Consider the following 23373-nt stretch of genomic DNA (forward strand, 5'->3'; position numbering starts at 1 on the left):
TGCCATCCCTCTCCCGCAAAGCGAAATGCCAGCAAGAGCGACAGTGACAGGTAGATCCGAAACCACGTAAACACTGTTTCGGAGTAGCCCTGCTGACTTACCGCCACTTGTTCCATTGGTCGTTGGTCACACGTTTGGTGCCATGGATGCATAGGAGCGACCGCATAATTAATCAGCCCGGAATGAATATAGCAGCTAACGTGGTAGGTCCACGTTTTAGGAAATGCGAAGGTCAAACCGTCATTCTATTGTTTTATGAAGCGTTTGACGCTTAAAATAATCAAAATGATGCTGGTTTAATATTCAGACTTATTCAGCTACATAATGAAGAAAATCACGCGACAAGATAGAAACTTACTTATTAACATTTCAGCCACAGGACGTCCACTACTAAAATTAGGCCTCCCCATGCATGATGATTTTCCAGCGTCTCCTGCTACCTTTATAAAAATCTGTAGTAGTTACTGTATGCCTAAGTACTTAGGTAACTTAGGCCTAGCCTAAGTAAGATACACGACGTGCAATAATAGCTAGATCGACATTCGGAACAAACTAAGCCCTCGTTACCTTACCATTCAAGGACAACCAGTAGGTCGCTCACCCATTAGATTCATTTTTTGTTTGAAGATCCTACGTTTGTTAAACTTTTTTTGATCTTGCTATGTTGGGCGGTGCCCTATATGCGCTGGAATTGCTGGAATAGAAACAACAAGGTCAGGCAGTAGGTAAGTACGTGATAGGAATAATGATAATACTTAACTTTTCACAAGAGTAATGACCGCTAAACAATCCCATTCTCCTGAATCCTGCTGTTGCTGAGCTTACCGAAAACAGTTTAGGATTTCCCGCCATAATCTTCACGCATGTCGCAAGAACAAACGTTCCGTTCCATAAAATTGATAATGAAATAATTCAAACTCTGATGTCAGTATTTAATAATTATTGATTATTTAAATTATTTCCTTCGTGTTTTTTTTTGTTAAATAAAAAGTTGCAAAAAGATTCAAAGCCTTTTAAATGAAAAATAAATAATTTCATCAATTTGCATAACTACGATTCCGTAATCTCTGCATTACGGAACGTTGTTAGGTTGTCTTCATTCATACCGATACGTCAAATTTACGTCACACAACAAAAACAAACACCGAAAAATCGCGAATGAAATGTCAAAAAAAGTTACATCAAAACAAAATTCTTTCAGGCGTTTTCAGACTTTCAGCGGAGAATATTAAAAATCATTTTTTCATGTCGGGAACGATAACGCGCGCAAGAGCTTTCTCAACGGAAGTTCTGAAAGTTGTCAACAATGTTGCTAAGCAACAGTTCATGGTTTCCATTCGAGGCGGTGAGTTATTTAGATTGTATTTTTAAATACTATTGAGGTAATTCAGCAAATTCTAGTTGCAGCAATAAAAGTGTCTTACATTGTTTATCATTTACAGCTGACGCCGTATTAGAATACGATAAAAGTGGGAAGAATATCACTTTTATTCACACCAATGTACCGAAAGAATTTCAAGGGAAAGGCGTTGGAAAGATTCTAGCCAAGGTAAGATGTATTGTTTTTGTGAAAAACCTAAACTTAAAGCTGCATTAATCTTGTAAAAACAGACTACTGCTCACTGTTAAACACTACACTCACTATTAAATTAACCTAACTTTACTATCCTATAGCAGCCTTTGGGGTTCGTCTTCCAACTTAGGCATCATCTTCAACCTTCCATTAACTTCTGTCCCTGACCACTTGCATCCAGTTTATTCCAGTAATACTTGTAGATTGTTTTAATCTAAGTTTATAATTATTTTTTCTTTCTCCAGTATGCATTTGACTATGCAGTGGACAACAAGCTTGATGTGACTTGCAAGTGTCATTTCCTCGCTCATTACTTGGAGAGTAATCAAAGCAAATACAAGAATCTCAAAGTCAAACTGGAATTGGAATAAAGTTCCTAATGGATTTCTCATGGTATAGGTGTAGTATACATTATTATTTACGTGAAAAGTACTATGGTAAGGCTAAAAAAATTGCACAACTGGCATCTACGCAGTACAATGACACCGTAGAATTTGAATTTTATAGTGGACTGGCTAGTATTTTAGAGGGACAAGTACAAAGAGGACTAAATGAGCTTACACCATTACAGTCCGATAAAGATATCCAATTAGCGGTTTTGATGACTTTAATTTATGGATACAAACTTGGCAATATGTTAGATAGAGAAGCACTCTACAGTCTAGAATCTAAATTAAAAGAAGAAAAGAAACAAGCATCTGCAACATCATACTACTATGCAGGATTATTTCTTTCACTGGCCGAGAAGTATGAGCGAGCATCTGAATATATCAATAAGGCATTACGAAAGGATCCAAACAACTTGGATGCCATTATTTTAAAGGGTTGGAATGAAATATATTTGAACCTGGGAGAGATGCAAATGTCTACTTTGGATTGCCTAGAATTAGCCCTCACTAAAAGTGACAGAAACATTGAGGCGCTTCTTGGGATAGCAAGATTCAAATATTATTCTAAAGACTTTGACGCATCAAACTTAGCTTTAGATAAACTTATTGTGAATAATCCAGGGCAAGTGATTCCCCTTGTAGAGAAAATGAAAAATGAATTTGCCTTGCAAAGGTGGGAAGCAGTGTATGACACTATGGAGAGAATATTCCCTCTGGACCCTGATAACTTGGAAGCAATGAAGATCAAGATTTTCATTACTCTATGCAAGAACTCTGATTACATAGAAGCAGCTGATCAACTAAACAAGTACTACTCTATTCTTGAAAATGAAGAAGGACATAACGGATATCAATTCTTCAACACAACACAGATATTTTCAAAAATTTGTGGTCGATCCAGTGCTGTACTATCTCAAGTGTACAGATTTGCTCAATATGCCTCTGAAATGTATTCCAATAATGTTGATTATTTGAGTGAAGTTGGATACCAATGTATCCTGCAAGGAAAGTACAGGGATGCCCTTAATTTTTTTAAAGCTGCCAGCAAAATTGATAGCAACTCTATTACAGCATTGTGTGGGCTAACATTATGTCAAATGTTTGAAAATGGACCAACTGATCAGATTGGACAACAAGTTGAGTTGCTTTTTGAAATGCAAGGGCCAAACAAATTGCCTGTTCTGTATCTTTTGTCAGCACAGTTGAATTCTAAGAACACTTCTAATGCACTTTCTTTCCTCAACACAGCACTAGAAAGTAGGATAGCATATGCAAATATTCATCCATTTGGCTTAGATTATGTCAAAGTACTAGACCCTGATTTTCTACTGGATGTGTACAAAGAATACAGGAAGCATTTACCTAAGAAGCCTTTTGTTATTATTGGATACATTTTATATTCTCAAGAAGGGACTAATTCATCAGTGGCCAGCTGCTTCAAACTTCTCAATACTATTTGTGAAGCATGCCCAGGCTTGATAGCAGCATTATATGAGTTGGCGAAGCTGACATTTTTGTTTGGTTATGCAAATGATGGTCAGAAAATGGCCCAGCAAATTAGTGAGCTGGATAGCACCCATGTTGGAAGCCAGATTTTGTTGTCACAGATATACATCCAACAGCAGGCTTTTCAAAAAGCTGCTCAATGCTTAGAAATGTGCCTGAGCTACAACTTCAAAGTGAGAGACAGTGCTATGTATCATTTTCTCAATGGGGTAATTCTGAAAAGTACCAATCAAATCCAGGAAGCCCTGTCCAGTTTTATGACGAGTCTGCAGATTGCGACTAGTAAGGCTTCCAGCATGAGCCGTCATCAAGAGTCAGAAATGAATATTATAGACAAAGCCACATTATATCTTCAGGTTATCGAGATACAAACGTCTTTAGAACAATTTGGCGAAGCTGGGAAAACGATGCAGGTATGACTATATTTTCTCTAATCTTCAAAGTACAATTTATCTCTAAATTCTTTACTAATCCACAAAAAAATGTACACCATTACAGGAAGCAATTCAAGAGTTCTCGTACACATCGGAAGAAAGCCGCCTCTCAATTGCTAAAGCAGACTTGGCTTTGAAGAAAGGTGACGTCGACAACGCTATAGACATCCTCAACGAGATCAAACCTGGCCAGCCATACTACTTCCAAGCCCACAGTAAAATGGCCCACATATATTTAAAGGAGAAGAACGATCGGGGAATGTTTACGACTTGTTTTAAGGAAATTGTGAGCAATCACCCCATGGCTGACGCTCATACTATGATGGGAGATGCATTCATGTCTATTTGTGGTAAGATTTAAATAAAAGTAAAAGTTAATCTCAATTTGCATGTCATTTTCTATTAATATAAGAGATCTAGAAAGTGAATCTGTTTTTGTAAAAAATAGTCTTAATTAGAACCAGTGGTAGAGTCCAATTACAGGTTAATTAATTTAATAGTAGACTATTACTATTATTACCTTACCTGAATTATAATCTTGGTAACAATTTATTTGGAGTAGAAATACAGATCAGATTTAGCTTAGTCTCCCTACTATTGGCTTTAAAAAAGCAAGGTCTTGGTCAGCTGACTACTTACAATAATTTTCGGTTACTCTTTTGCTTATACATATTGATCTTAGTTGATTTTTTTATTATTAACAACCGTATTCATAAACATTAATATGAGGTCTCACAGTGCACGTGGGCACACAGGGTGACACACGAACAAATCAAAGAGGTCTATTCAACGCTGTGCGTTCGATTTTCTGCTTCACTTAACCAACATCGTTTATGAATACGGCCCTAAATTTATTTTTAGAACCAGCTCAAGCAGCAGAATCTTACGAGGCAGCGCTCAAAGGGAACCCAAAAGATATACAGCTCATCAAAAAACTAGGCTCGGCTCTAGTCAAAATGCATGAATACGACAAAGCAACGCAGCACTACGAAAACGCAATCAAGTTGTTGAGTGATGATGAACTCATGTTTGAATATCTCAATTTACTTGTAAAGGTAAGTAACCTATTGTTACAGCTTATCAATTTTACACTATATGACATACTTCCGTAATTGTGATTTTGAATCTTATCTTAATTGAACATTAAGTTCAAAATTCCAAGAATAGTCATTGATTTGTCGTCAAACATCGTCAATCCAAAAGCAAATTATGGCTATAGAAAACAAGACTCCTTAAACATAAACTTATTGAGCAGCTGAACAGAAAAGTGTCTCTATTTCATACTCCTTTTTTTCCAGCTAAAACAGTACGAAAAAGTTGACTCAACCATATCTCACGAGCTGAACCAATCCTACAGTAAAGACAAAGATATCAACACTCTAAAAAGGCGAGTCCGTTACCTCGTCACCCAGGCTAAGAGCAGGGAACTGAAGAATCCAACCGCTGGCAACACCACATTAATCCTAGCTGAAGCGAAAGAAATACAAACTGCTATAGTTAAAAGAATAGAAATAGATTCAAGAGGGGACTTGCAAGAAGAAAAGCAGATGTTGTCAACAGTTCTCTGTGCATTGGCTAAGGTGAAATCGGTGAAGGAACCGGCGGTGGCCGCTAACTTGTATTCAGAAGCCCTGATACACTCGCCACGGGATCCTAGCACTTTGCTAGCGTTGGCGAAACTCTTTGCGCACGTAAGTTTTTACATCTTTCACTTGTTGTCTTCAAAACTAACTGACAGGAAGTTACGTTTTTTGCTTACATTTCTAAGCTATTTCGATGATTTTTTGTGCTACAATAGATGGAAGCTATTGGAAGGAGTTCTGCTACTTTTTGTCCCATCCACGATGGTCATTTTTTTAGTAACTAACTACATGTATTCTGTTAAAAAATCTTTGCAGATAAATAATCCAGAGAAATGTGAGCAGACGTGTGCGGTACTGCTGAATGCGGATCCCAACAACGAATCTGCTGCAGTCATGATGGCCGATTTAGCTTTTCGCAAGGTTCGTAAAATAATGATAACAGACTAAAGCCTGGTCCGTGAGCACGTAGAATTTAGTCCAATGACCCCAAGATACCCATCCTTATCACTCGCGCGTAATTATGTTGCTGTCGCGCTCGCACACTCACTGCGGGCGCTCGTCGCACAGTCGCGACAGCAATATAATGAGGGCTATCGTTTTTATACTTAACAGTTGGCACCCCTGGCGATTGACAGGACCTTACTCTACAGTGGCGCCATCTTGATGAGTGCAAATGCGATAGTCCTCCTACCACTTTAGCGCTCACAAGTTGGCGCCACTGTCTTCGCTACTAGCAAGTGACAGGACCTTACTCTACAGTGGCGCCAACTGGTGAGCGCTAAAACGATAGCCGAGCGATAAGGATGGGTAGCTTGGGGTCATTGGACAAAATTCTACGTGCTCACGGACCAGGCTATAGTGTCCTATAAGCAGGGGTGGCTAACCGGTCGATCGCGAATATTAGTTCAGTCCATCGTGGCAAGGCAAAAATACTACATGATTGTGTACTAAACTAAGTTGTTTCATTTAAGATTTCAAGAAGTATATAATTTAGTAGAGTGGTAGATCGCCCTGGGTTTCGTTAGTAAACAGTAGATCTTATGTCTAATCAAGTTGGCCACCCACCCCTGTCCTATACATTAAGAACTTGGGCACCAGGATCTCCCTTTCCATTTTCATTTCGATGGATTTTATTGTTTCCTAGAACTGGATGCGTAATACTAAAGAGAGGACGTTTTGAGGGCCTATGTTTTGCTGTAGTCTGCTTTATGTAATTTTCAATTATGATGTTGTTTATTAATAAAAATAACTTTGCTATGCTATTGCCAGGTGGACCTAGAAACGGCCCAGCGCCACCTGAACCAGATTCTCTCAGTGAAGCCGACGAGCTGGGAGGCGCTGGCGCAGCTTATCGAGGTGCAGTGGCGCCGCGGCCGCCTGCCCGACGCGGAGCTATCGCTGGAGGCTGCTAAAGTGGCGCTGGGGGACCAGGATGACCCGGGTAAATAATTCCTTGAATTAACCTTTGGGCTATGTCCCATATATTTCCACCATAATTTGAACCCTATAGTTACAGTCGGTCATTAAAAGCTGTCTCATTTTCATTTATTTGATGTATATTATTTTTGTTGGATTTGAAATCGGTACATTCGGTCATCATAACATACTTAAAGGACAATGACCAAAAGTGGTCCAAATGTCCACCACTAATAAGACCTATATTGGCTTATATTCCATTTAATAGAGATTAACTTTCAGTATGGGACGAAAAAAAAATAAGCTGTCAGTAAAAAGTTATGACCGTATGAAAAATTGTAGTAGTTTACGCGCTAATCTCAGGAACTTTTTTTTTTTTATGCTAGCCAAGGCAGGTATTTGACCGCAATCGCACCTGGTGTTAAGTGAGATGCAGTCTAGGATGGTACATATCTGCCCTGTAAGTGCCTATTCAACTACTAGTCCGATTTGAAAAATTATTTCTGTTATGGATAGCCCATTTATCAAGGATGGTTTTAGGTTATATAACATCACCCTACAACCAATAGGGGCGGAGCAGCGACCACCCGACCATAATTCCAATATTGATGTCTTTCTTCTGAGCTTATTTTTTTTCTTTTAGCGAGAATCTAACGCGGCACACTAAGCGACATGACATAACATGCATAGATTAATCCAAAATGTGCGATGGATAGAATGATATCAAGAACATTTTTCGGATGAAAAGGTAAAAAACATGACTTTTCATTCAGTCATAACTTTTTACTGACAGCATATTTTTGATTGCGGTTTGGTTATAATGAATCAGTATTTAGTAGACTATTTTACTAGGTAGGTCTCGTTAGTGGTGGACATTTGGACCACACTCCATACATTTTTGGTCATTGTCCTTTATCGCTACGTGACGTTATATTATGTAGATTGTAGACATTGTCACAAATCTATGTAGAAACTGTGATTTCACAGATTATAAAAAGTATCTCATCCGCTGGTCTATAAGTGTTACATTCTGTTCTTTGTTAGTATTTGACGCTTTTCAAACCCTTACTACATACAATTCCAAAATTCATAAAGGATTGAAATGTATGTTAACAAATTGATAGTGTGAAAAGCTGTAAACTAACAACTAACGGGCACTCATTCCAGGTTACCACTACTGCGCGGGCCTATGTTCCCTCTACGGAGGCCGAGCCAACGCGGCGCTCCGCCAACTGAACCTATCACGACGGTCGTCTCGTTGGGGGCGGAGCGCCGCCCGCCGTATGGCACTGCTATGCCTAACGCATCACGCGCCAGCTGCGCTACCGGACTCTTTTGCTGGGAACGGAGATGAGCCGTAAGTTTCTTAGAGAAAGTCAGCCACTCCGTCCCTCTAGTCAAAGTAGCATTAGACCACCTCAAAAAATTCATGAACAAGAAATGGACTAAAGCCTGGTCCGTGAGCACGTAGAATTTTGTCCAATGACCCCAAGCTACCCATCCTTATCGCTCGCGCGTAATTATATTGCTGTCGCGACTTTGCGACGCGCGTCCGCAGCGGTCGGCTTTAGTGTTTTCCAACACACGACTACCAGCGCTTCACGACGCGCCCTTGGTCATGCTTGACTGCTATTGCCAATGAAGTCATTTTGCATTATGAAACGGAGCATTTGACTTGACGAGGCAACCAACAAGCTCCTTATTGATCGAATAAGGTATATATTACTCTTAATACTCGTGGTGCTAATGCTTCGAGCTAACGCGGCGCTCCGCCAGTTGAACCTATCACGACAGTCGTCTCGTTGGGGGCGGAGCGCCGCACGTCGTATGGCGCTATTGTGTCTGACACACCTCGCGCCCGCCGATCTACCGGACTCTTTTGCTGGGAACGGGGATGAGCCGTAAGTTGCTTGTTAACTTCTGTCCCTCTCCTCTCTTCCCTCCAGATAAGGCATCTGTCACGATATAGTTGTTGCAATTCACGAAGGCGAGTGAGTTGCATGAACTATACTTCCATTTCCAGTACTTCCAGCATTTGAGCATCTCACAGCTGATGGTATCGACCAGTGTTTTCTCGTTCAGCACACAACAATTAGTGATACGACCCGCCCTTGGCTATAATAATAATGAGTCATTTATTTCAACACACAGTCATAGGTTACAATTAATGATCTCTCGATGCTATTCTCGACTACTATTGCCAATTACTTGATTTTTGGCATCACGAAATGGAGCAATCCGTAACTGACCAGCCTAACCAATAAGCTCCTTTTTTTTGAAAATGACCCAGTATTCTTTCTCTCCCTTACCAAAATTTACTCACTAAAACCTGACAGAACTATACTCGGGTCTTTACAGTGACACACGCCTGCTAGCGTTACGAACAGCCGAGAAGCTGCTAGCAGAAGTGTCTCCAGCGGACCGCAAGCCGCTGCAAGCGCTGCTTCAGCTGGCCACGAGGCAGAAACAGCAGGCCGAGCGGGTGCTGCAAGAACTGCTGCCATTGGTGGCTGATGACGGGCACCAGGATGACCCGTACTTGATACTGGCCATTGCTAACGCGTAAGTTCACGTTAGGTGCTGTTGCTAACGCGAAAATATAAGTAACTTGTCATTCAAAATCAAAATCAAAAATATTTATTCAGTTTAGACCACAAGTGGCACTTATGAACGTCAAATATATAAAAAAAAAGTAGCCCTTATGGGGCACTTTACATGTCTCCTTTTCTTTTGGGCCCTACCAGCGCTTCAAGACAAACATATGGCAAGTGCTGAGAAGAAACGCCGGAACAAACTCAGTCACCACTTATTGTCAGGAATTATCTAACGTTCTATTCTTACAATAGCCAAATTTAAGTACATCAAATATGTGCAGACTGAACTGACCATTGTGGACGCGTAAGCCCAAGTTAGTTGTTATTGATAACGTTACTAGTTATTGCTGACGCGTAAGTTCACGTTGTTGATTTTGTTCATTTATTTAAAAGCAACCGCTTATGGAAATCATTGGGGGAGAGGCCTATGTTTAGCTGTGGACGTCCTGTGGCTGACATTATGATGATTTAAAACTTGATTGCAAAGACATATTGGCATTACAAGTCAATTTCGGGCCTTACAGAAACAAGAGTGGGCAGCAGGCAGGTTTATGTTAAAAAAAAAAGAAACAAAACATAAATACTTATTAGTTGCATGCATGCATTCAGTTATGACATAAAACTCTTATTTCTTTTTTAGTTACAACATAATCAAGCAACCAACTCGTGCTAAGAATATACTGAAAAGGACAATATCATCGATACCCTGGTCGCCAGAAAATGCTGATGGATTGGAAAGGTTAGTAACATAATAAGCCTCAAATTTTATTAACAGCTTGACAGGTCATCAGTTCATCGAACTGAGAAGCCTTGCAACCTTCAGCGTGTTATTAAACCCTCAAATATTTATTTTTTAGGTGCTGGTTAGAAGTAGCCGACAGTCAAGTCAGTTCCGGGAGAATGGACGCAGCAAAGGAACTGTTGACAAAAGTTCTAACACACAACAACTCCTGCGCAACGGCCTATCAATATCTAGGTAAATAATAGTTTAATCTTACATAAGTAGTTGAATTTTCGAGGATATTTTAAAGTCTTATCCCATACTGTCACAGAATAGTGAACTTCTAAAAATAGGCTAGTTGACGCAACCAGTCAATGAGGGTTTTCGCGAATGAAAGATCCGCTAGATGGCGGGACGTGGATGTGGGGTCTGACTGCTGCGTGATTGGTGGATTTTACTTTGACATATCTGTCAATGTCATGTCAAAAATAACCAATCATGCAGCATTTGGACCTCGCGTCTACGTACTGCCATCTGGCGGATTTTTCATTCGCGAAAACCCTCATTGATATACGTTTACGATCTGTTAAACCATGATTCTTCCATAGATTTAGTGTGACAAAGACAAGCGTGACGTCACATTTCCCAAATTCCATTGACTGACTTTTTGCTTTGGAAGATCCTTTTTATGGGGTAACATTTAGTTCTAAAAGTAACAAATTGTATAATTCACAGGTTATCTTGCCGAAAAAGAACAAAACTACAAAAGTGCTGCATCCAACTACGACAGTGCATGGACGCACGGAGGCAAGAGCGAACTCGCCGTAGGTTATAAGCTAGCGCATGCGTATCTAAAGCTAAAGAAATACCCTGAGTGTATAGTCGTCTGCAGACACATACTGAAAGTGCACCCAGACTATCCTAAGATCAAGAAAGAGATCTTGGAGAAGGCTAAAACTAATTTGAGAACTTAGTGAAATCATGTTCCTTGTTAGACCCACGTTTTTGCACAAAGGTGTATTTTTGAACTACTGTCTTCATTGTACGAAGTTTTGAATCGATCTATCCCTCCAAATCTTAGCGAATGCGTAGAGAAAGAAAGACGTCATCAACAATATCGTGCCCTGAGTGCCCAAGCAGCTGCACTCAGGAGGATTTGATGAGTGCTACTGACAACGCCACTCTTGTGGCGGAGTTTTGGGCTGACACTGTAGGTTTGTTGTCGACACGAAAAGAAGAATGAACTTGAAAATACGGAAACAGTAAGTGCCTTATGTTTATTTAAAGGGCGGATCGTAACTGTGTTATTTGCAGGTAGATGCCGGATTTGCATTTTCAATGTACAATATTTTTATGTATTATAAAACATCGTAAATAAGTGTTTCTAAGCACAAACTATGTAATAAGTTTATTTTTATCAATAAAACAACTGAATAAACATGCATAAATATAATTTCTATTCAACTCTTTCTCGATTTGTGACGTCGCGCGCTAGGCGCTTTTACATTATTTCATTTCAATACTGTCAACTAAACTACTTGGTATGTTATTTTATGAACTAATTTATTCTTCTTTGTCCTCCTGGTCGAGGATCGTCTTGAAGCAGAAAGGCTGGAAGATGTAGCCCAGACCCGAGTAGAACTTGCTCATGAACTCCACCCTGGAGATAAAAAGATATAAATTAACAACATGAATTACATTTTTTAACTTAATTTGTGACACTGAAAATAGGAGAATAGAGTCTGTTAAAACACAGACACAGCCCTTTTGGATACATAAATATCTTCATATCACTATTGAAAGCCGGGCCGGGCATATCATAAAAGAAAAAAAAAGTATGTACAAACTCGTGGTAAGATGACGTTTGTCAACAAGTTTGTATAAATGTTTTTGAACCGTTTTGCTTTTTGCATTTTCCATAATACAAAGATAGCGCACGTCGTCGTTAGGCGCCAGTTTCGTTGAATATCGTCGTTATAGTATTTTACTCTTAAATTTTACTTTAAAATCTTATCTTGATACATGTCTGTGACTGGCATTACGTATCATCAAGAGCAAAAAGTGTTTTGTATTTATAATTATGCTGGCACTTGCTACTTCCATGCAAGTAGACCTTATCCATAGTCAAAGTCAAAGTCAAAGTCAAAATTTCTTTATTTGTTTAGACTAATAAATAGTTCTTACAAATCGTCATTTTGCTCTTAAGGAGCCTCTACATGTCTCATAATCTTTTTACCCTACCAGCGCTTCGAGACCAACATTTGGCAAGTGCTGAGAAGAAGCGCCGCAACAAACTCAGTCACCACTGTCTGCCGGTTAATATAAATAAGTATAAATAGTAGTAGTAGGTACATTCGATTCAGGAGCAGTTCACTGAATTTACCATGCATTCTTGTATGGTGTATCTTATAAGAATGGGTATACAAGATTGCGTGGTATATTAAACAAGGTAGTGACGTGCTAATATCTAGACTTACATATTAAGATACTAGTAGAAATGACTCGCATACATAAATTTGAATAACTTGGATTGACCAGTCCCCGAAAGCAGCGCCTGTTCACAGACATGACGAGTGAACCAGCCATCGCTTCACTCGACCATATTAGAGGGAATGTAACGACCCGCCTCACTACGCCACCACCCCAGAGACATTTTAGTGAGAATGACAATTCCAAGTTATCTCTTTAAAAAAAAAAACTAATAATAAAGCTAAGTAACAGTCCAGATTGAGAAGCATGACACTATAACATTTGAGAAATTATTATTAGTTTATACATTACTTTCCATTTTAATTATTTTTAGTGCGAGCATGAGAGGACCATAATCCTACTCCCAGGATGACTTATCATTAAGAAAATCTCGAGTTGTATAATAGGCTTTTTTAAGCATGTGATCTTTAACTATATCTTTAAATTTATTATACGGTAGCTCTTTATATTTATCAGGGACTTTGTTATAAAAATGGATACCTTGTCCCATAAAAGTGGCAAACACTTTATTAAGTCTAAAAGCGGGTATAGCCAATTTATTTTTATTTCTAGTGTTAATTTGGTGAATATCACTTTTCTTTTTGAATTCATTAATATTTTGTTGAATTCATAAAAATAAATATAAACTGACCAGTGCAAACGCAGCGTGTGCAGGAAGGCGGAGAGCCCTTCCATCATGACGAGGATGGCCAGCGTGAACAGCGCCCAGAAGCAGAACGCCACGTACAGCTTGATGGCGCCCACGTAGCCGTGGTCTTTTAGCCCGAAGGTCAGCACCATTTTCCACAGCACCTCAGATAACTCTGCAAGGATAAATAGGGATTTTTAACTTTATGTCGTCACAATAGCTCTGAATAAGATTTTCAGCATTGAGTATAGAATTCCGAGGGTTTCAGAATCTAGCTAAGTTCCCCAAAATTATTGGACTCGTGGAACACTTGCCACGATTTTTGGCTTAACTGCAAGATTTTTTGGTTCCGAACTTCCGACTAAACCCTCGTGGATTGTTTGTTTGGTTACTATCGTGGTTCCCCATTGCATAACAAAGACCCTTCACTTTTCATTTTGCAAGACTACATAGAGATTGCGACCGATCCCTGGTGGTTGATTGAGAAGAAGTAGACATTGAGTGATCTGAGTTAAAAGATTATCAGAGCTACGAGAGCTTTGAGCGACATTTTAGTCTATACCTAAACTGGGAAATGTCGAGTTGTGACATTCAGTCGGTGATCTGAGCTAAAGGGTCATCAGAGCTACGAAAGCTACGTTCTTGAGCGAAACTTCAAGATCTAAGAGAAGTGGTTCTTCTTACCTGCGTGAGCGAGCGACAGCGCCCACAGCCGCAGATACGAGGCGGTATGCGAGATGGTACTGAGCACATACTCGATGGTATGAATGGCCTGGTGGATCATGATCTCGCTGAATGGCTCGTCTTCGTGCGACGCTGCGGGCTTCGCTTCAGCCGGCTTGGGCTGGCCGTCGCCGATGTCGGTTTGTTCCTGCATCTCGATGCCTTGGTTTACGGTGCCGTTGGAGTGCTCCGGCTGAGGAATATAACAGTTATTGTAGTTAGGTGGTCAATGAAAACGGTCATCCCCCTTCTAAGGTAACATTTGAGAAAGATTTTACATATATTGAAATCGCGTCACTGCATCTTTATATCGAGCGTAGCGTACACGTGAAAAATTACGTTCAACCACCTTGATCAAGTAATTATTTTTCAGAAGATATTTTTCCAAAATCGCGTCACTCACTGTCTTTATTTTGTGCCCAACAGACGTTCTATGAAGCGATCGCGAAATTAAATATGAGACGGTATCCAAGTCTCTAAGAAATATAAACATATACATACTGATTATTTATCGATACTTATGGGCAGTTTTCATATCTATGTTGTATCCAACTGTAAAAATAGCCGTTTTATTACAGCTAATCCTATTTTTGAATACTGCGGGCAAAGAATAACCGAGAGTCGGCCCAGTATCACGATCAATTTCGAGTTCCTAAGACTAAACTTCTACTCACTTTGGCATGGTTTTTCTTCTTGCTAACCGACAGCAGGTACAAAGGTTTGCCCAGCAACATAACCGGGATACAGCACAATGCTACCAGCACAAAGACCCTCTGGATGGTTCCCTGGCCCTCGAACATGAACTCCTTGCAGCCGGCCTCGGGTTCGGTGCTCGAGAATAGCATCATGTTGATGAATAGGATCAGCACGGACGGCGCGCAGCCTTGGCTGTAGGCTGTGTCTGTAGACAAATGTCTGGGTATAAGTTGGCGGAATAATACGGACTGCTGATGATCTAGAATTCTCGATATATTTGGAAGAATGATGATGCTCACGTCTATTATATTTGAAGTTCAAATCCTTCGGTTGTTTTAGAAGAAGAAAGGTTATAATAGGACAGTGCACAACATGGTCTTATTATTATACTATGCCATGGTCATACTTGTTATGAGCTGCCAAAACAGCCCGACTCTTCCATAAATTTTGTATGACAGAGGATTATTACGTTACCAGTTAGAGAACTCTATTGGCTAACAATTTTATTGATGTCCGTACAGGAAACTTGATGTCATTTTAAACGAGAGAACAACATCAACAGCCCTTTACAGTCCACTGCTGGACTATGAGCCTCCTCCACTATAGTGGAGGGTTTTGCCATAATCTCCACGCTTGGCAGGCGGGTTGGAGATCGCAGTTTAAAAGATTGATGTTTTTCAGAGAGCGCTGCTGCCCATTCTCTGTTTGATGTGTAGTCCCTAAGTCGCCTCTTACGACACCCGCGGGAAGAGTAGGGGTTGGTGACAAATGTATTCTACTCTGCCGTCACCACACGGCTCGTAAACGAGAGAACATAAAGAAAATTAACTGCAAAAAGTTCGGCTTGTTAATATTGATCGATTAAATCACGGCACTATCGTAGAATTACTTACCCTCAGAAAAAGTGCTGTAGGCGACCCATTTGTAGAACATCATGAACACCATGTACAAGAACAGTAGGCACAGGAACACCACCTGGGGAATGAACTCCAGGACGATGGAGTAGCGGCGCTTGAAGAAGCTGGAACCAAACAGATTTACGTTAGTTTCATCTATAGACTGGTCGCCGAGAACGCAGAATTTCGTCCAATGACCCCAAGCTACCCATCCTTATCGCTCGCGCGTAATTATATTGCTGTCGCGACTGTGCGACGCGCGCCCGCAGTGAGTGTGCGAGCGCGACAGCAACATAATTACGCACGAGCGATAAGGATGGGTAGCTAGGGGTCATTGAACAAAATTCTACGTGCTCGGAGATCGGGCTTTATAAATAAATAAACGAAATAAAACGCAAGCACGCATCGTGCACACCACGACCACTTTTACTAGTAGGTACCTAGTACAATTTCTGGTTATTATAAATTTTCGATATCCATGTCAATCTCTATAACGCATCAAGGGCAAGGTGAAGGATTGACACCGTTTTACGCGTATGCTTAATTTTATTAAGTTACCTAAAGCCCGGTCTGTGAGCACGTAGAATTTTGTCCAATGACCCCAAGCTACCCATCCTTATCGCTCGCGCCGCGACAGCAATATAATTACGCGCAAGCGATAAGGAGGGTAGCTTGGGGTCATTGGACAAAATTCTACGTGCTCACAGACCAGACTATAGTTGTTGCAATTCACGAAGGCGAGTGAGCTAACGTACACAGACAAGTAAAACTCACTCGCCTTCCTGAGTTGCAAGAACTATAACTCAAGTACACTCCTCCCCCGACCAACGGCGAATTATAAGAACCTTAGTTCTGACCTTTTCCTTTTGTATTTTTGTTAATCTGATAGTTGGCGGTCTATCTAATAAACAAGCAAATAAAACATAGATATAACATTACTTGTAGTTGACGACGCTCATACAGACACCGAAGATCATGTGGACGACACCAAAGATGATGGACAGCTTCATTTTGTACGAGTTCAGGAAGATGATCTTGTTATCAGCAGTCTGGAAAATAACAGTGATATTTAGTTAGTTATTACGATTACGCTGGCATAAAGTATTATCAAGCAAATAAAATGTTAAGCATCTTTGAAATTCATTAATCGCGAACTGATGACGTCATAATCCTCATTGCCATAGAAAAGCTATGGGAAAGACGCATTTTAACAGACTAGTGTCTATTTGATTGAAGAAAATTGAAATTGCATTTGGTATAACTTTGATACCTTTGATTCTTGAATTGAATCAATAGCATGAACGATTAGCTTTCGTATAGGGTTTCTGCTCGAGCTTTCTCGAACTCGAGAAAACTCGAGAAATTTGGCTTCATTCGAGACGAGAAAAAAATTACCGGAGCTCGAGAATTCTCGAGTTTCGATTTTGAAGCTTTAATATTCTTGAAAGCCTATTTCTATCTCCTATTTCTTAGACAAAAGTAAGTTTTTTAATTATTTAATAGGTTAACGTTGCGTTTAGACTGGCCTAGTCTTTCCTTTTTTTAACTAATTTGATTTGCAAGTAATGATCTTAACCGAAACTAATAATGTTCACCTACGAGTATGCTATATTTTATTATGTTTGTATAACTGACTGATTTAAAGACTGAATTTTTTTTCGTTAACTATCTGTTAGTTTAGGTACTCGTAAATACGTTTATTCAAGTCGTTATCTTTAAGTTTAAAAATTTATTTAAAAGTTTTTTTTTGTTTGTAAATGTAGGTTTATTATCGTAATTTTTCAATTAATTTGGACTTGTGTTCTTTGGAAAACAAGTGATTCAATTGGAGCTCCAGATATTTATGGTTATTAATCCTTAAAGTACACGCGACTTTATGACTTTTGTTCCTTTAGTTAATTACTAAGTTATAATTATCCTACTAATATTATAAATGCGAAAGTTTGTGTGGATGTCTGGATGTTTGTTACTCTTTCACGCAAAAACTACTGAACGGATTTTGTTGAAACTTTACAGTATTATTGATTATAACCCAGACACATTATAACATTAGCTATCATGGCTTTGAGGCGATTTATAGCTAGAAGAGGTACCCCCTCGCTCATCTACTCCGATAATGGGACTGCTTTTGTTGGAACTAACAACAAGCTAACAGAAATATACGACTTCGCTGCTAGCAATAAAATCGTATGGAAGTTTATACCACCAATAACTCCATCGATGGGAGGAGCGTGGGAACGGCTGGTGAGGTCCGTCAAGACTGCGCTATCGGTAACCCTAAAAGAACGATCACCCCGCGAGGAGACGCTGCACACGCTTTTACTGGAAGCAGAAGCGTTGGTCAATTCGCGTCCACTTACTCATGTTCCCGTGGCGCCGCACGAAGATCAGGCCCTAACACCATTCCATTTCCTTATTGGAACAGCCACGAATGAACCAGTCCTGCGTCCTGTTTCAGACACAGACCTTTGGGGACGCACCCAGTGGAAGAAAGGGTTAAGGTTAGCTGACCATTTCTGGAAGCGATGGGTTGATGAGTACCTTCCAACACTCGTACCAAGGCGCAGCATACCCCCGCAGCCAAAGGTTCAGCTGAAAGTTGGCGACCTTGTCCTAATTGGTGATGGAGCTCTTCCTAGAGGAACCTGGCCCCGAGGCAGAGTGACCGCCGTGTGGCCTGGATCAAGGGGAGTCGTCAGATGCGCTGACGTTGCCACGAAAGGAGGCACATTACGTCGCCCCGTCAGGAAGCTGGTGCTGCTGCCGACTGTCGCCTGACTGCTTTATGGTTGCTTCACACCGCGGGGCGCCATGTTGGCGACAGACCTTTTTTATATGCGTTTTTTGTATTTTTTCTTTTGGAATGTTTTTTATATTTTGACGCTTTGTTTTTTTACTTTTTTACTGCAGTTGTTCATTAAACACCATTAGTCAAAGACGTGTTTCAATATAGTAAAAAGTGAACATCTCCAAATCAATTAAATATATTATATAGGTATAGTAACGGGCACACCCGGTGCCCAACAGAAACTTTACAGTATTATTGATTATAACCCAGACACATTATAACATTAATAAAAACCCGTGTTTTTATTAAATTTCAACCGATTTCAACAGTTTTAATTAAAAGACTCGAGACCCGAGAAAACTCGAGACTTTGGCCTCGAGAATTCCCGAAACTCGAGAAAAAAAATAAGTCGAGAAATCAGAAACCCTACTTTCGTAAGAAGACTAAGTACCTAGTTTTACTCGAGTAATATACTAAGGCCTGATTCGACCAAACTTATACGAGAATAACTCCTGGTTACTGGTACTGGCACATTGACAGTTTCATTATGGCAAATATGTCAAAATGCCGAATAACTGACGATTTATTCTGAAATTAATATTTACTCTTGTTTGGTCGAATCCACCTAAAGGCGATTGTCACACTGCACCGCTCTCCGCCGCGGTACGCGGGACGACAGAATTAACCATTGTATGCAAGTACCTTAGTTTGTATAGAAAACGCGCGGCACAACACACTGACAACGCGTCTGCGCGCGGGATTCGTTATATGTAATCACGCGGACCGCGGCGAAGCGCGGTGCAGTGTGATAATCGTCTAAAATACACATTTACACTAAAAACTTTATTTACCTGCCAAACAGGATCAATACCGATGAAGTAAGGCTGGTTGACGTACGAATCCTTCGGATCGAGGGTGAGAGCGGCGTTGTGGATCAACGTATCGTTATCGTAAGGCACGAACCACGCAGAGCCGAAGATGTTCATGGATTTCGAGAAGATATCGTTGTATACTATCCCGGTGTACATTGAGAAGCAACCCATGAGAAGAATGATGTAGCGACCGGCGAAGAATATGTTCCAGATTTCGTTGTTGGACTTCTTTGAGGCGAGGGAAACCTCCTTGATGACCATCCACGCGCCGAACAGGGCCATGATTAAGCCGTGGCCCAGATCGCCGAACATAACCGCGAAGAGGAATGGGAAGGTGATGGTGGTGTATAGAGCTGGAAGGGAAATAAGTTGGGTTAGGTCCAGAACAGACAGTGAAACGCAACTGCAACGAAACTGCAACTGCTAGTTACTTTTGAGTTTATTTTTATTTTTTATTTTATTTTATTCGGAAAACCAACAGCAATACAATACAAATAATGGGACCTTAAATTATGTATCTGCTTAGCCATTTATAGGTAATCGCAAATGGAATGAGTTGCATCTAAGTTTCTGCCATAGCGTCCGTTGAGAGACCACACATGACGCGACCAGTTTGAAAATTTCAGTTTCAGTTTCATTCATCAGAATCATCAGAAAGTTGCAGTTTCGTTGCAGTTGCGTTTCATCGTTTGTTTTGGGCCTAAGTGTTAAGTGTTTAGAATATTTAGGCGATTGTTCAATATCGATAGTAACCCGAGGATAGATTCCTATTTATGTAACTATAATGAACATTGCTAAAAGAAGTAGCAAATTATAATATTTAACTGTTTTTTATTCATATGAAAGTGTAAGGATTATTGGAATTTTTGGCCCGTACGATTCCAGTCAAATTCCATAGTCAAAGTATGTTGTACAAAAATGCGCATTCTTTTTAGCGCTTTTTTTATGCAAGACAAGGCAGGTATTTGACCGCAATCACACCTGGTGTTAAGTAAGATGCAGTCTAGGATGGTACATATCTGCCATGTAAGTGTCTAGAAACTAGAATCTTAGAAACGAGTGCTTTTCCAAAGTGCAATTTTTGAGTCTGCTCATTTTACGAAGTGGACATTCTGCTTCAAAACCCATTATTTAAGCGAGCAATGTAACTCCATTTCATTTTGTACGACACATCAATTACTTATAAGTATTTTTAAATGTGTCGGATAATAGTGTAGGAGTATTACAACTTACCAGGGTTGCATTCGCGGTAGGAGGCGACTCCGTACGAGTCGATGAGGTTCTGGAATCCTCTGGTGAAGCGGTTGGTCCTGTTGAAAGTGGGCGGCTCCTCGTCGGTCTCGATGCAGTTCAGGAACGAAGGAATTGAGCTACCGCATGCGTTCTGAAATATTGGATACGGTTTTAGTCGGTTGTTTGTTCATTATTGAGAGCTTAATGCAGATGAAATACGGTTCAAATTAATGTTGTATCTCGTTACGTTAGAGGTTACCTACAGTGGGTCTAGACAAAGAGCACATTATAATCGTAAACCAGTCGAAAAGTGGTCAAAAGGCCTTGTATGGAATTTTGACAGATTCGATTTTCTATTCGATCAAAAATCTAATTTTGTCTAGGGGGGCAAGTTTGATGGACATATTTGATTTCATTATTGTAACAATAAAATACAAGATAATTTTTTTAAATTGAATAAGTAATGACTTCAGTGCAAGTAATTATCAAGTTTGTAAGTCATAATTAACACGTGTTTAGTAGCAGTGAAACTATAACGTATTATCATTTTCTCGAAGGTCTTTCATTTGTCACGTTATTAAAAGAGCCAATGATATACCTATGAAACATTATTGATGAAACAGTCAAGGTGAGATAAAATCACGAGATACTCGTATACTCTAAATGGTCTGTCACGATTTCACCAAGCGATAAGTTACAAGATGAAAAATGCTAATTATACTAAAAATACACTAGGTAGCTTCACATATTTTATGTAATATTGAAATTTTTTATAGTTTTACGTTCAGATATAGTTGCATATTATATTCATAATCGGGTCTATTGTTTGTTAAATACGAAGCTCCATTGCAAGTGGCGATTGTAAATCATCGGCTTGAAATGTTAAACTAGTTGATAACAATGGAGTATTAAAAACAAAAGGATTAAGTGCGAGACAGTTTGGCGTCCGTGACAAGGACGATAATTGTTTTGTAGCAAGTTCAAGTGGCCTTTAATACTATTTATCTTGCAACATTTGCTTGCTCCACTTATGTGAAATTCTGTTAGTCAAAGACTCGCATATCTTTTAGTTAATGTAAAATGTGTCTCCCGGAATTAAGGTTTCATGACATTCGAGAACCAATTACAGTATACCATAATACGAGTCATGGTCCTTCGAGCCGGAACAAAATTCAAGGATTGTTCATTGATATCCACAATAATTTGTCGGCCGTTTGGTGTAGTGGTTTAGAACGGACTACTATGCCGAGAGGTCCCGAGTTCGATTCCCGGGCGGGCAGAAATTGAAATGATGAATTTTAATTTCTGTGACGGGTCTGGATGTATAATATGTGTATGTTTGTATTTAAAAAGTAAGTAGTATATCCGTTAACAGCTGGCGCTGTGTAAAATTGTCCAAAGATATTTATTTCATTAACTTACCGATCCATCGGCCAAAGCCTTCTGCACATTAGGCAGGTCAGCGGTGGGCACCCAGCATTCTCCGATCAAGCATTTCTTGGTGACGTCCATATTGAACAGGTTGAGCGTGTGGTAGATGGCCTTCATCTTGCGCACCATGATGGACCAGCTCGGCAGTTCCTTGGCCACGCTGACTAGCACGCGTTGACGGTGGTCGCGGGTTTGGTTCAGGACCTGGACAAAAAGAAATGGTCAATATTATATTTTGTACACAATGGCGGAAACTTCATTTGGAGGTACTGGATTTCCAAAATGAGGTATGAAAAATGTAGGTGAACTCGTTTTGTGCCTTTGAATCTGAGCGCTGCACGCTGGTTCTTTAAAGCTACCCATCTCTCTTACTTACAGCGGCGGAATAAAAGATGATTAAACAACAGTAATGAGTAAAAGATGAGAATTTTAGCGAGAATGGGATTCCAAATACTCCTGTAGTGTTTTTGTGGTGGAGTTAATGGATTGGCTATCTGAGGTATATCTATGCCTGAGAATGGCTTGTAGTAAGTGCTTTTCGAAACGATAAGACACAAATCTGCTAGCATGGACGCGTATCCAATCTCTGGCATTTGTTTTTTGTCAGGATTCACCGCTCTTACGCATTTAGGTATGTATGAATGCCGCTTTCATATTAGGACGTCAAAAGCGCGACAATACAAAACAAATAAATTTGATTTGATTTGTTTTATATTTGTCTTTATTTGCGTAACAGCAGTGGATACCTGCCTACACATTATTAAAACGCCACTGTCGCTGTCGTAGTATGAAATTATCGCACAACCCTCGCACTGCTAGTCGCTTAAATTTAAATACTCTTTTAAGGACTTGGACTCACCATGTTGAGGTCTTCAAGCCTGGTACGAACTCCCTTGACCATGTCCTGTCGCTCGGTGTTGGAGGGCGGGCAAGGATACAGCGACGCGTGGAAGCCAGCGCACACCTTCTTGATGCGGGACTTCAGCTGCTCGCCTTGGAAGAACGCCACGAATACTGTCTTGTAGATCTCGTTGCCCTGGAAAATGCATTGCATTTAAAATGCACATCAGTGACAGTGTCTGAGTAAAATCTTGCCGGTTAAATCCGAGACTAACATAGTGTCTCGGAGTAACGTAGTGTAGAAGAAACTTGTCGGTTCAGTTAAATTTTTGAGCTGTAATTTGGATTTTAAAAGCTGAAATTTATTCTCTGATGGGAATTTGACTCACGATATTTCGCTAGCTTTCTCAATGGTCAGAACTAGGGTACGGAGACATTGGGTAGGTAAAATAGTCAAATGTGTCACGCTGTGAGCCAATATTGTTTCATCAATGCTGGCGGAAATTCTCAGTAAATAGTGTTCTTTCTAAGTTATATTTAAATAGGTATACATAGATTGT

General features: G+C 40.0%; 2 protein-coding genes across 4 annotated transcripts in view; one reads left to right on the forward strand and one right to left on the reverse strand.

Annotated features, from left to right (window-relative positions):
* Nucleotides 1–1114: 1114 nt before the first annotated feature.
* On the forward strand, nt 1115–11585 carry LOC114365190 (tetratricopeptide repeat protein 21B). The gene is made up of 13 exons (XM_028321706.1): nt 1115–1345; nt 1443–1549; nt 1819–3881; nt 3967–4252; nt 4764–4957; nt 5201–5593; nt 5801–5905; nt 6755–6926; nt 8069–8258; nt 9260–9463; nt 10136–10234; nt 10353–10471; nt 10952–11585. The coding sequence occupies exons 3-13, from the start codon at nt 1953–1955 to the stop codon at nt 11188–11190; spliced, it is 3930 nt and encodes a 1309-aa protein (XP_028177507.1). The 5' UTR covers nt 1115–1345; nt 1443–1549; nt 1819–1952; the 3' UTR covers nt 11191–11585.
* Nucleotides 11586–11609: 24 nt separating this feature from the next.
* Vha100-2 (V-type ATPase subunit a family protein Vha100-2) overlaps nt 11610–23373 on the reverse strand; it is a 40011-nt gene continuing 28247 nt past the window's right edge. For all 3 annotated transcript variants that reach the window (XM_028321707.1, XM_028321708.1, XM_028321709.1), the window contains 10 exons: nt 22833–23009; nt 21965–22177; nt 20543–20693; nt 19289–19662; nt 16589–16698; nt 15647–15774; nt 14732–14958; nt 14019–14250; nt 13338–13509; nt 11610–11876 (listed from right to left, as the gene is read on the reverse strand). In XM_028321707.1, the coding sequence (XP_028177508.1) occupies nt 11780–11876; nt 13338–13509; nt 14019–14250; nt 14732–14958; nt 15647–15774; nt 16589–16698; nt 19289–19662; nt 20543–20693; nt 21965–22177; nt 22833–23009 (1881 nt within the window). In that variant the 3' untranslated portion in view covers nt 11610–11779. The remainder of the gene's footprint in view (nt 11877–13337; nt 13510–14018; nt 14251–14731; nt 14959–15646; nt 15775–16588; nt 16699–19288; nt 19663–20542; nt 20694–21964; nt 22178–22832; nt 23010–23373) is intronic.

The sequence above is a fragment of the Ostrinia furnacalis genome, unplaced genomic scaffold (assembly GCF_004193835.3).
Source record: "Ostrinia furnacalis isolate ACB-3 unplaced genomic scaffold, ASM419383v2 OfSCF7560, whole genome shotgun sequence".
Taxonomy (NCBI): domain Eukaryota; kingdom Metazoa; phylum Arthropoda; class Insecta; order Lepidoptera; family Crambidae; genus Ostrinia; species Ostrinia furnacalis.

Bases quoted from the DNA above. Each gene is read 5' to 3' on its own strand.
- LOC114365190 (XM_028321706.1), top strand. From the start codon at position 1,953: ATGGATTTCTCATGGTATAGGTGTAGTATACATTATTATTTACGTGAA. The intron at 8,259-9,259 runs GTAAGTTTCTTA...GGGTCTTTACAG, and splicing joins GCTGGGAACGGAGATGAGCC to TGACACACGCCTGCTAGCGT. The intron at 10,235-10,352 runs GTTAGTAACATA...TTTATTTTTTAG, and splicing joins AATGCTGATGGATTGGAAAG to GTGCTGGTTAGAAGTAGCCG.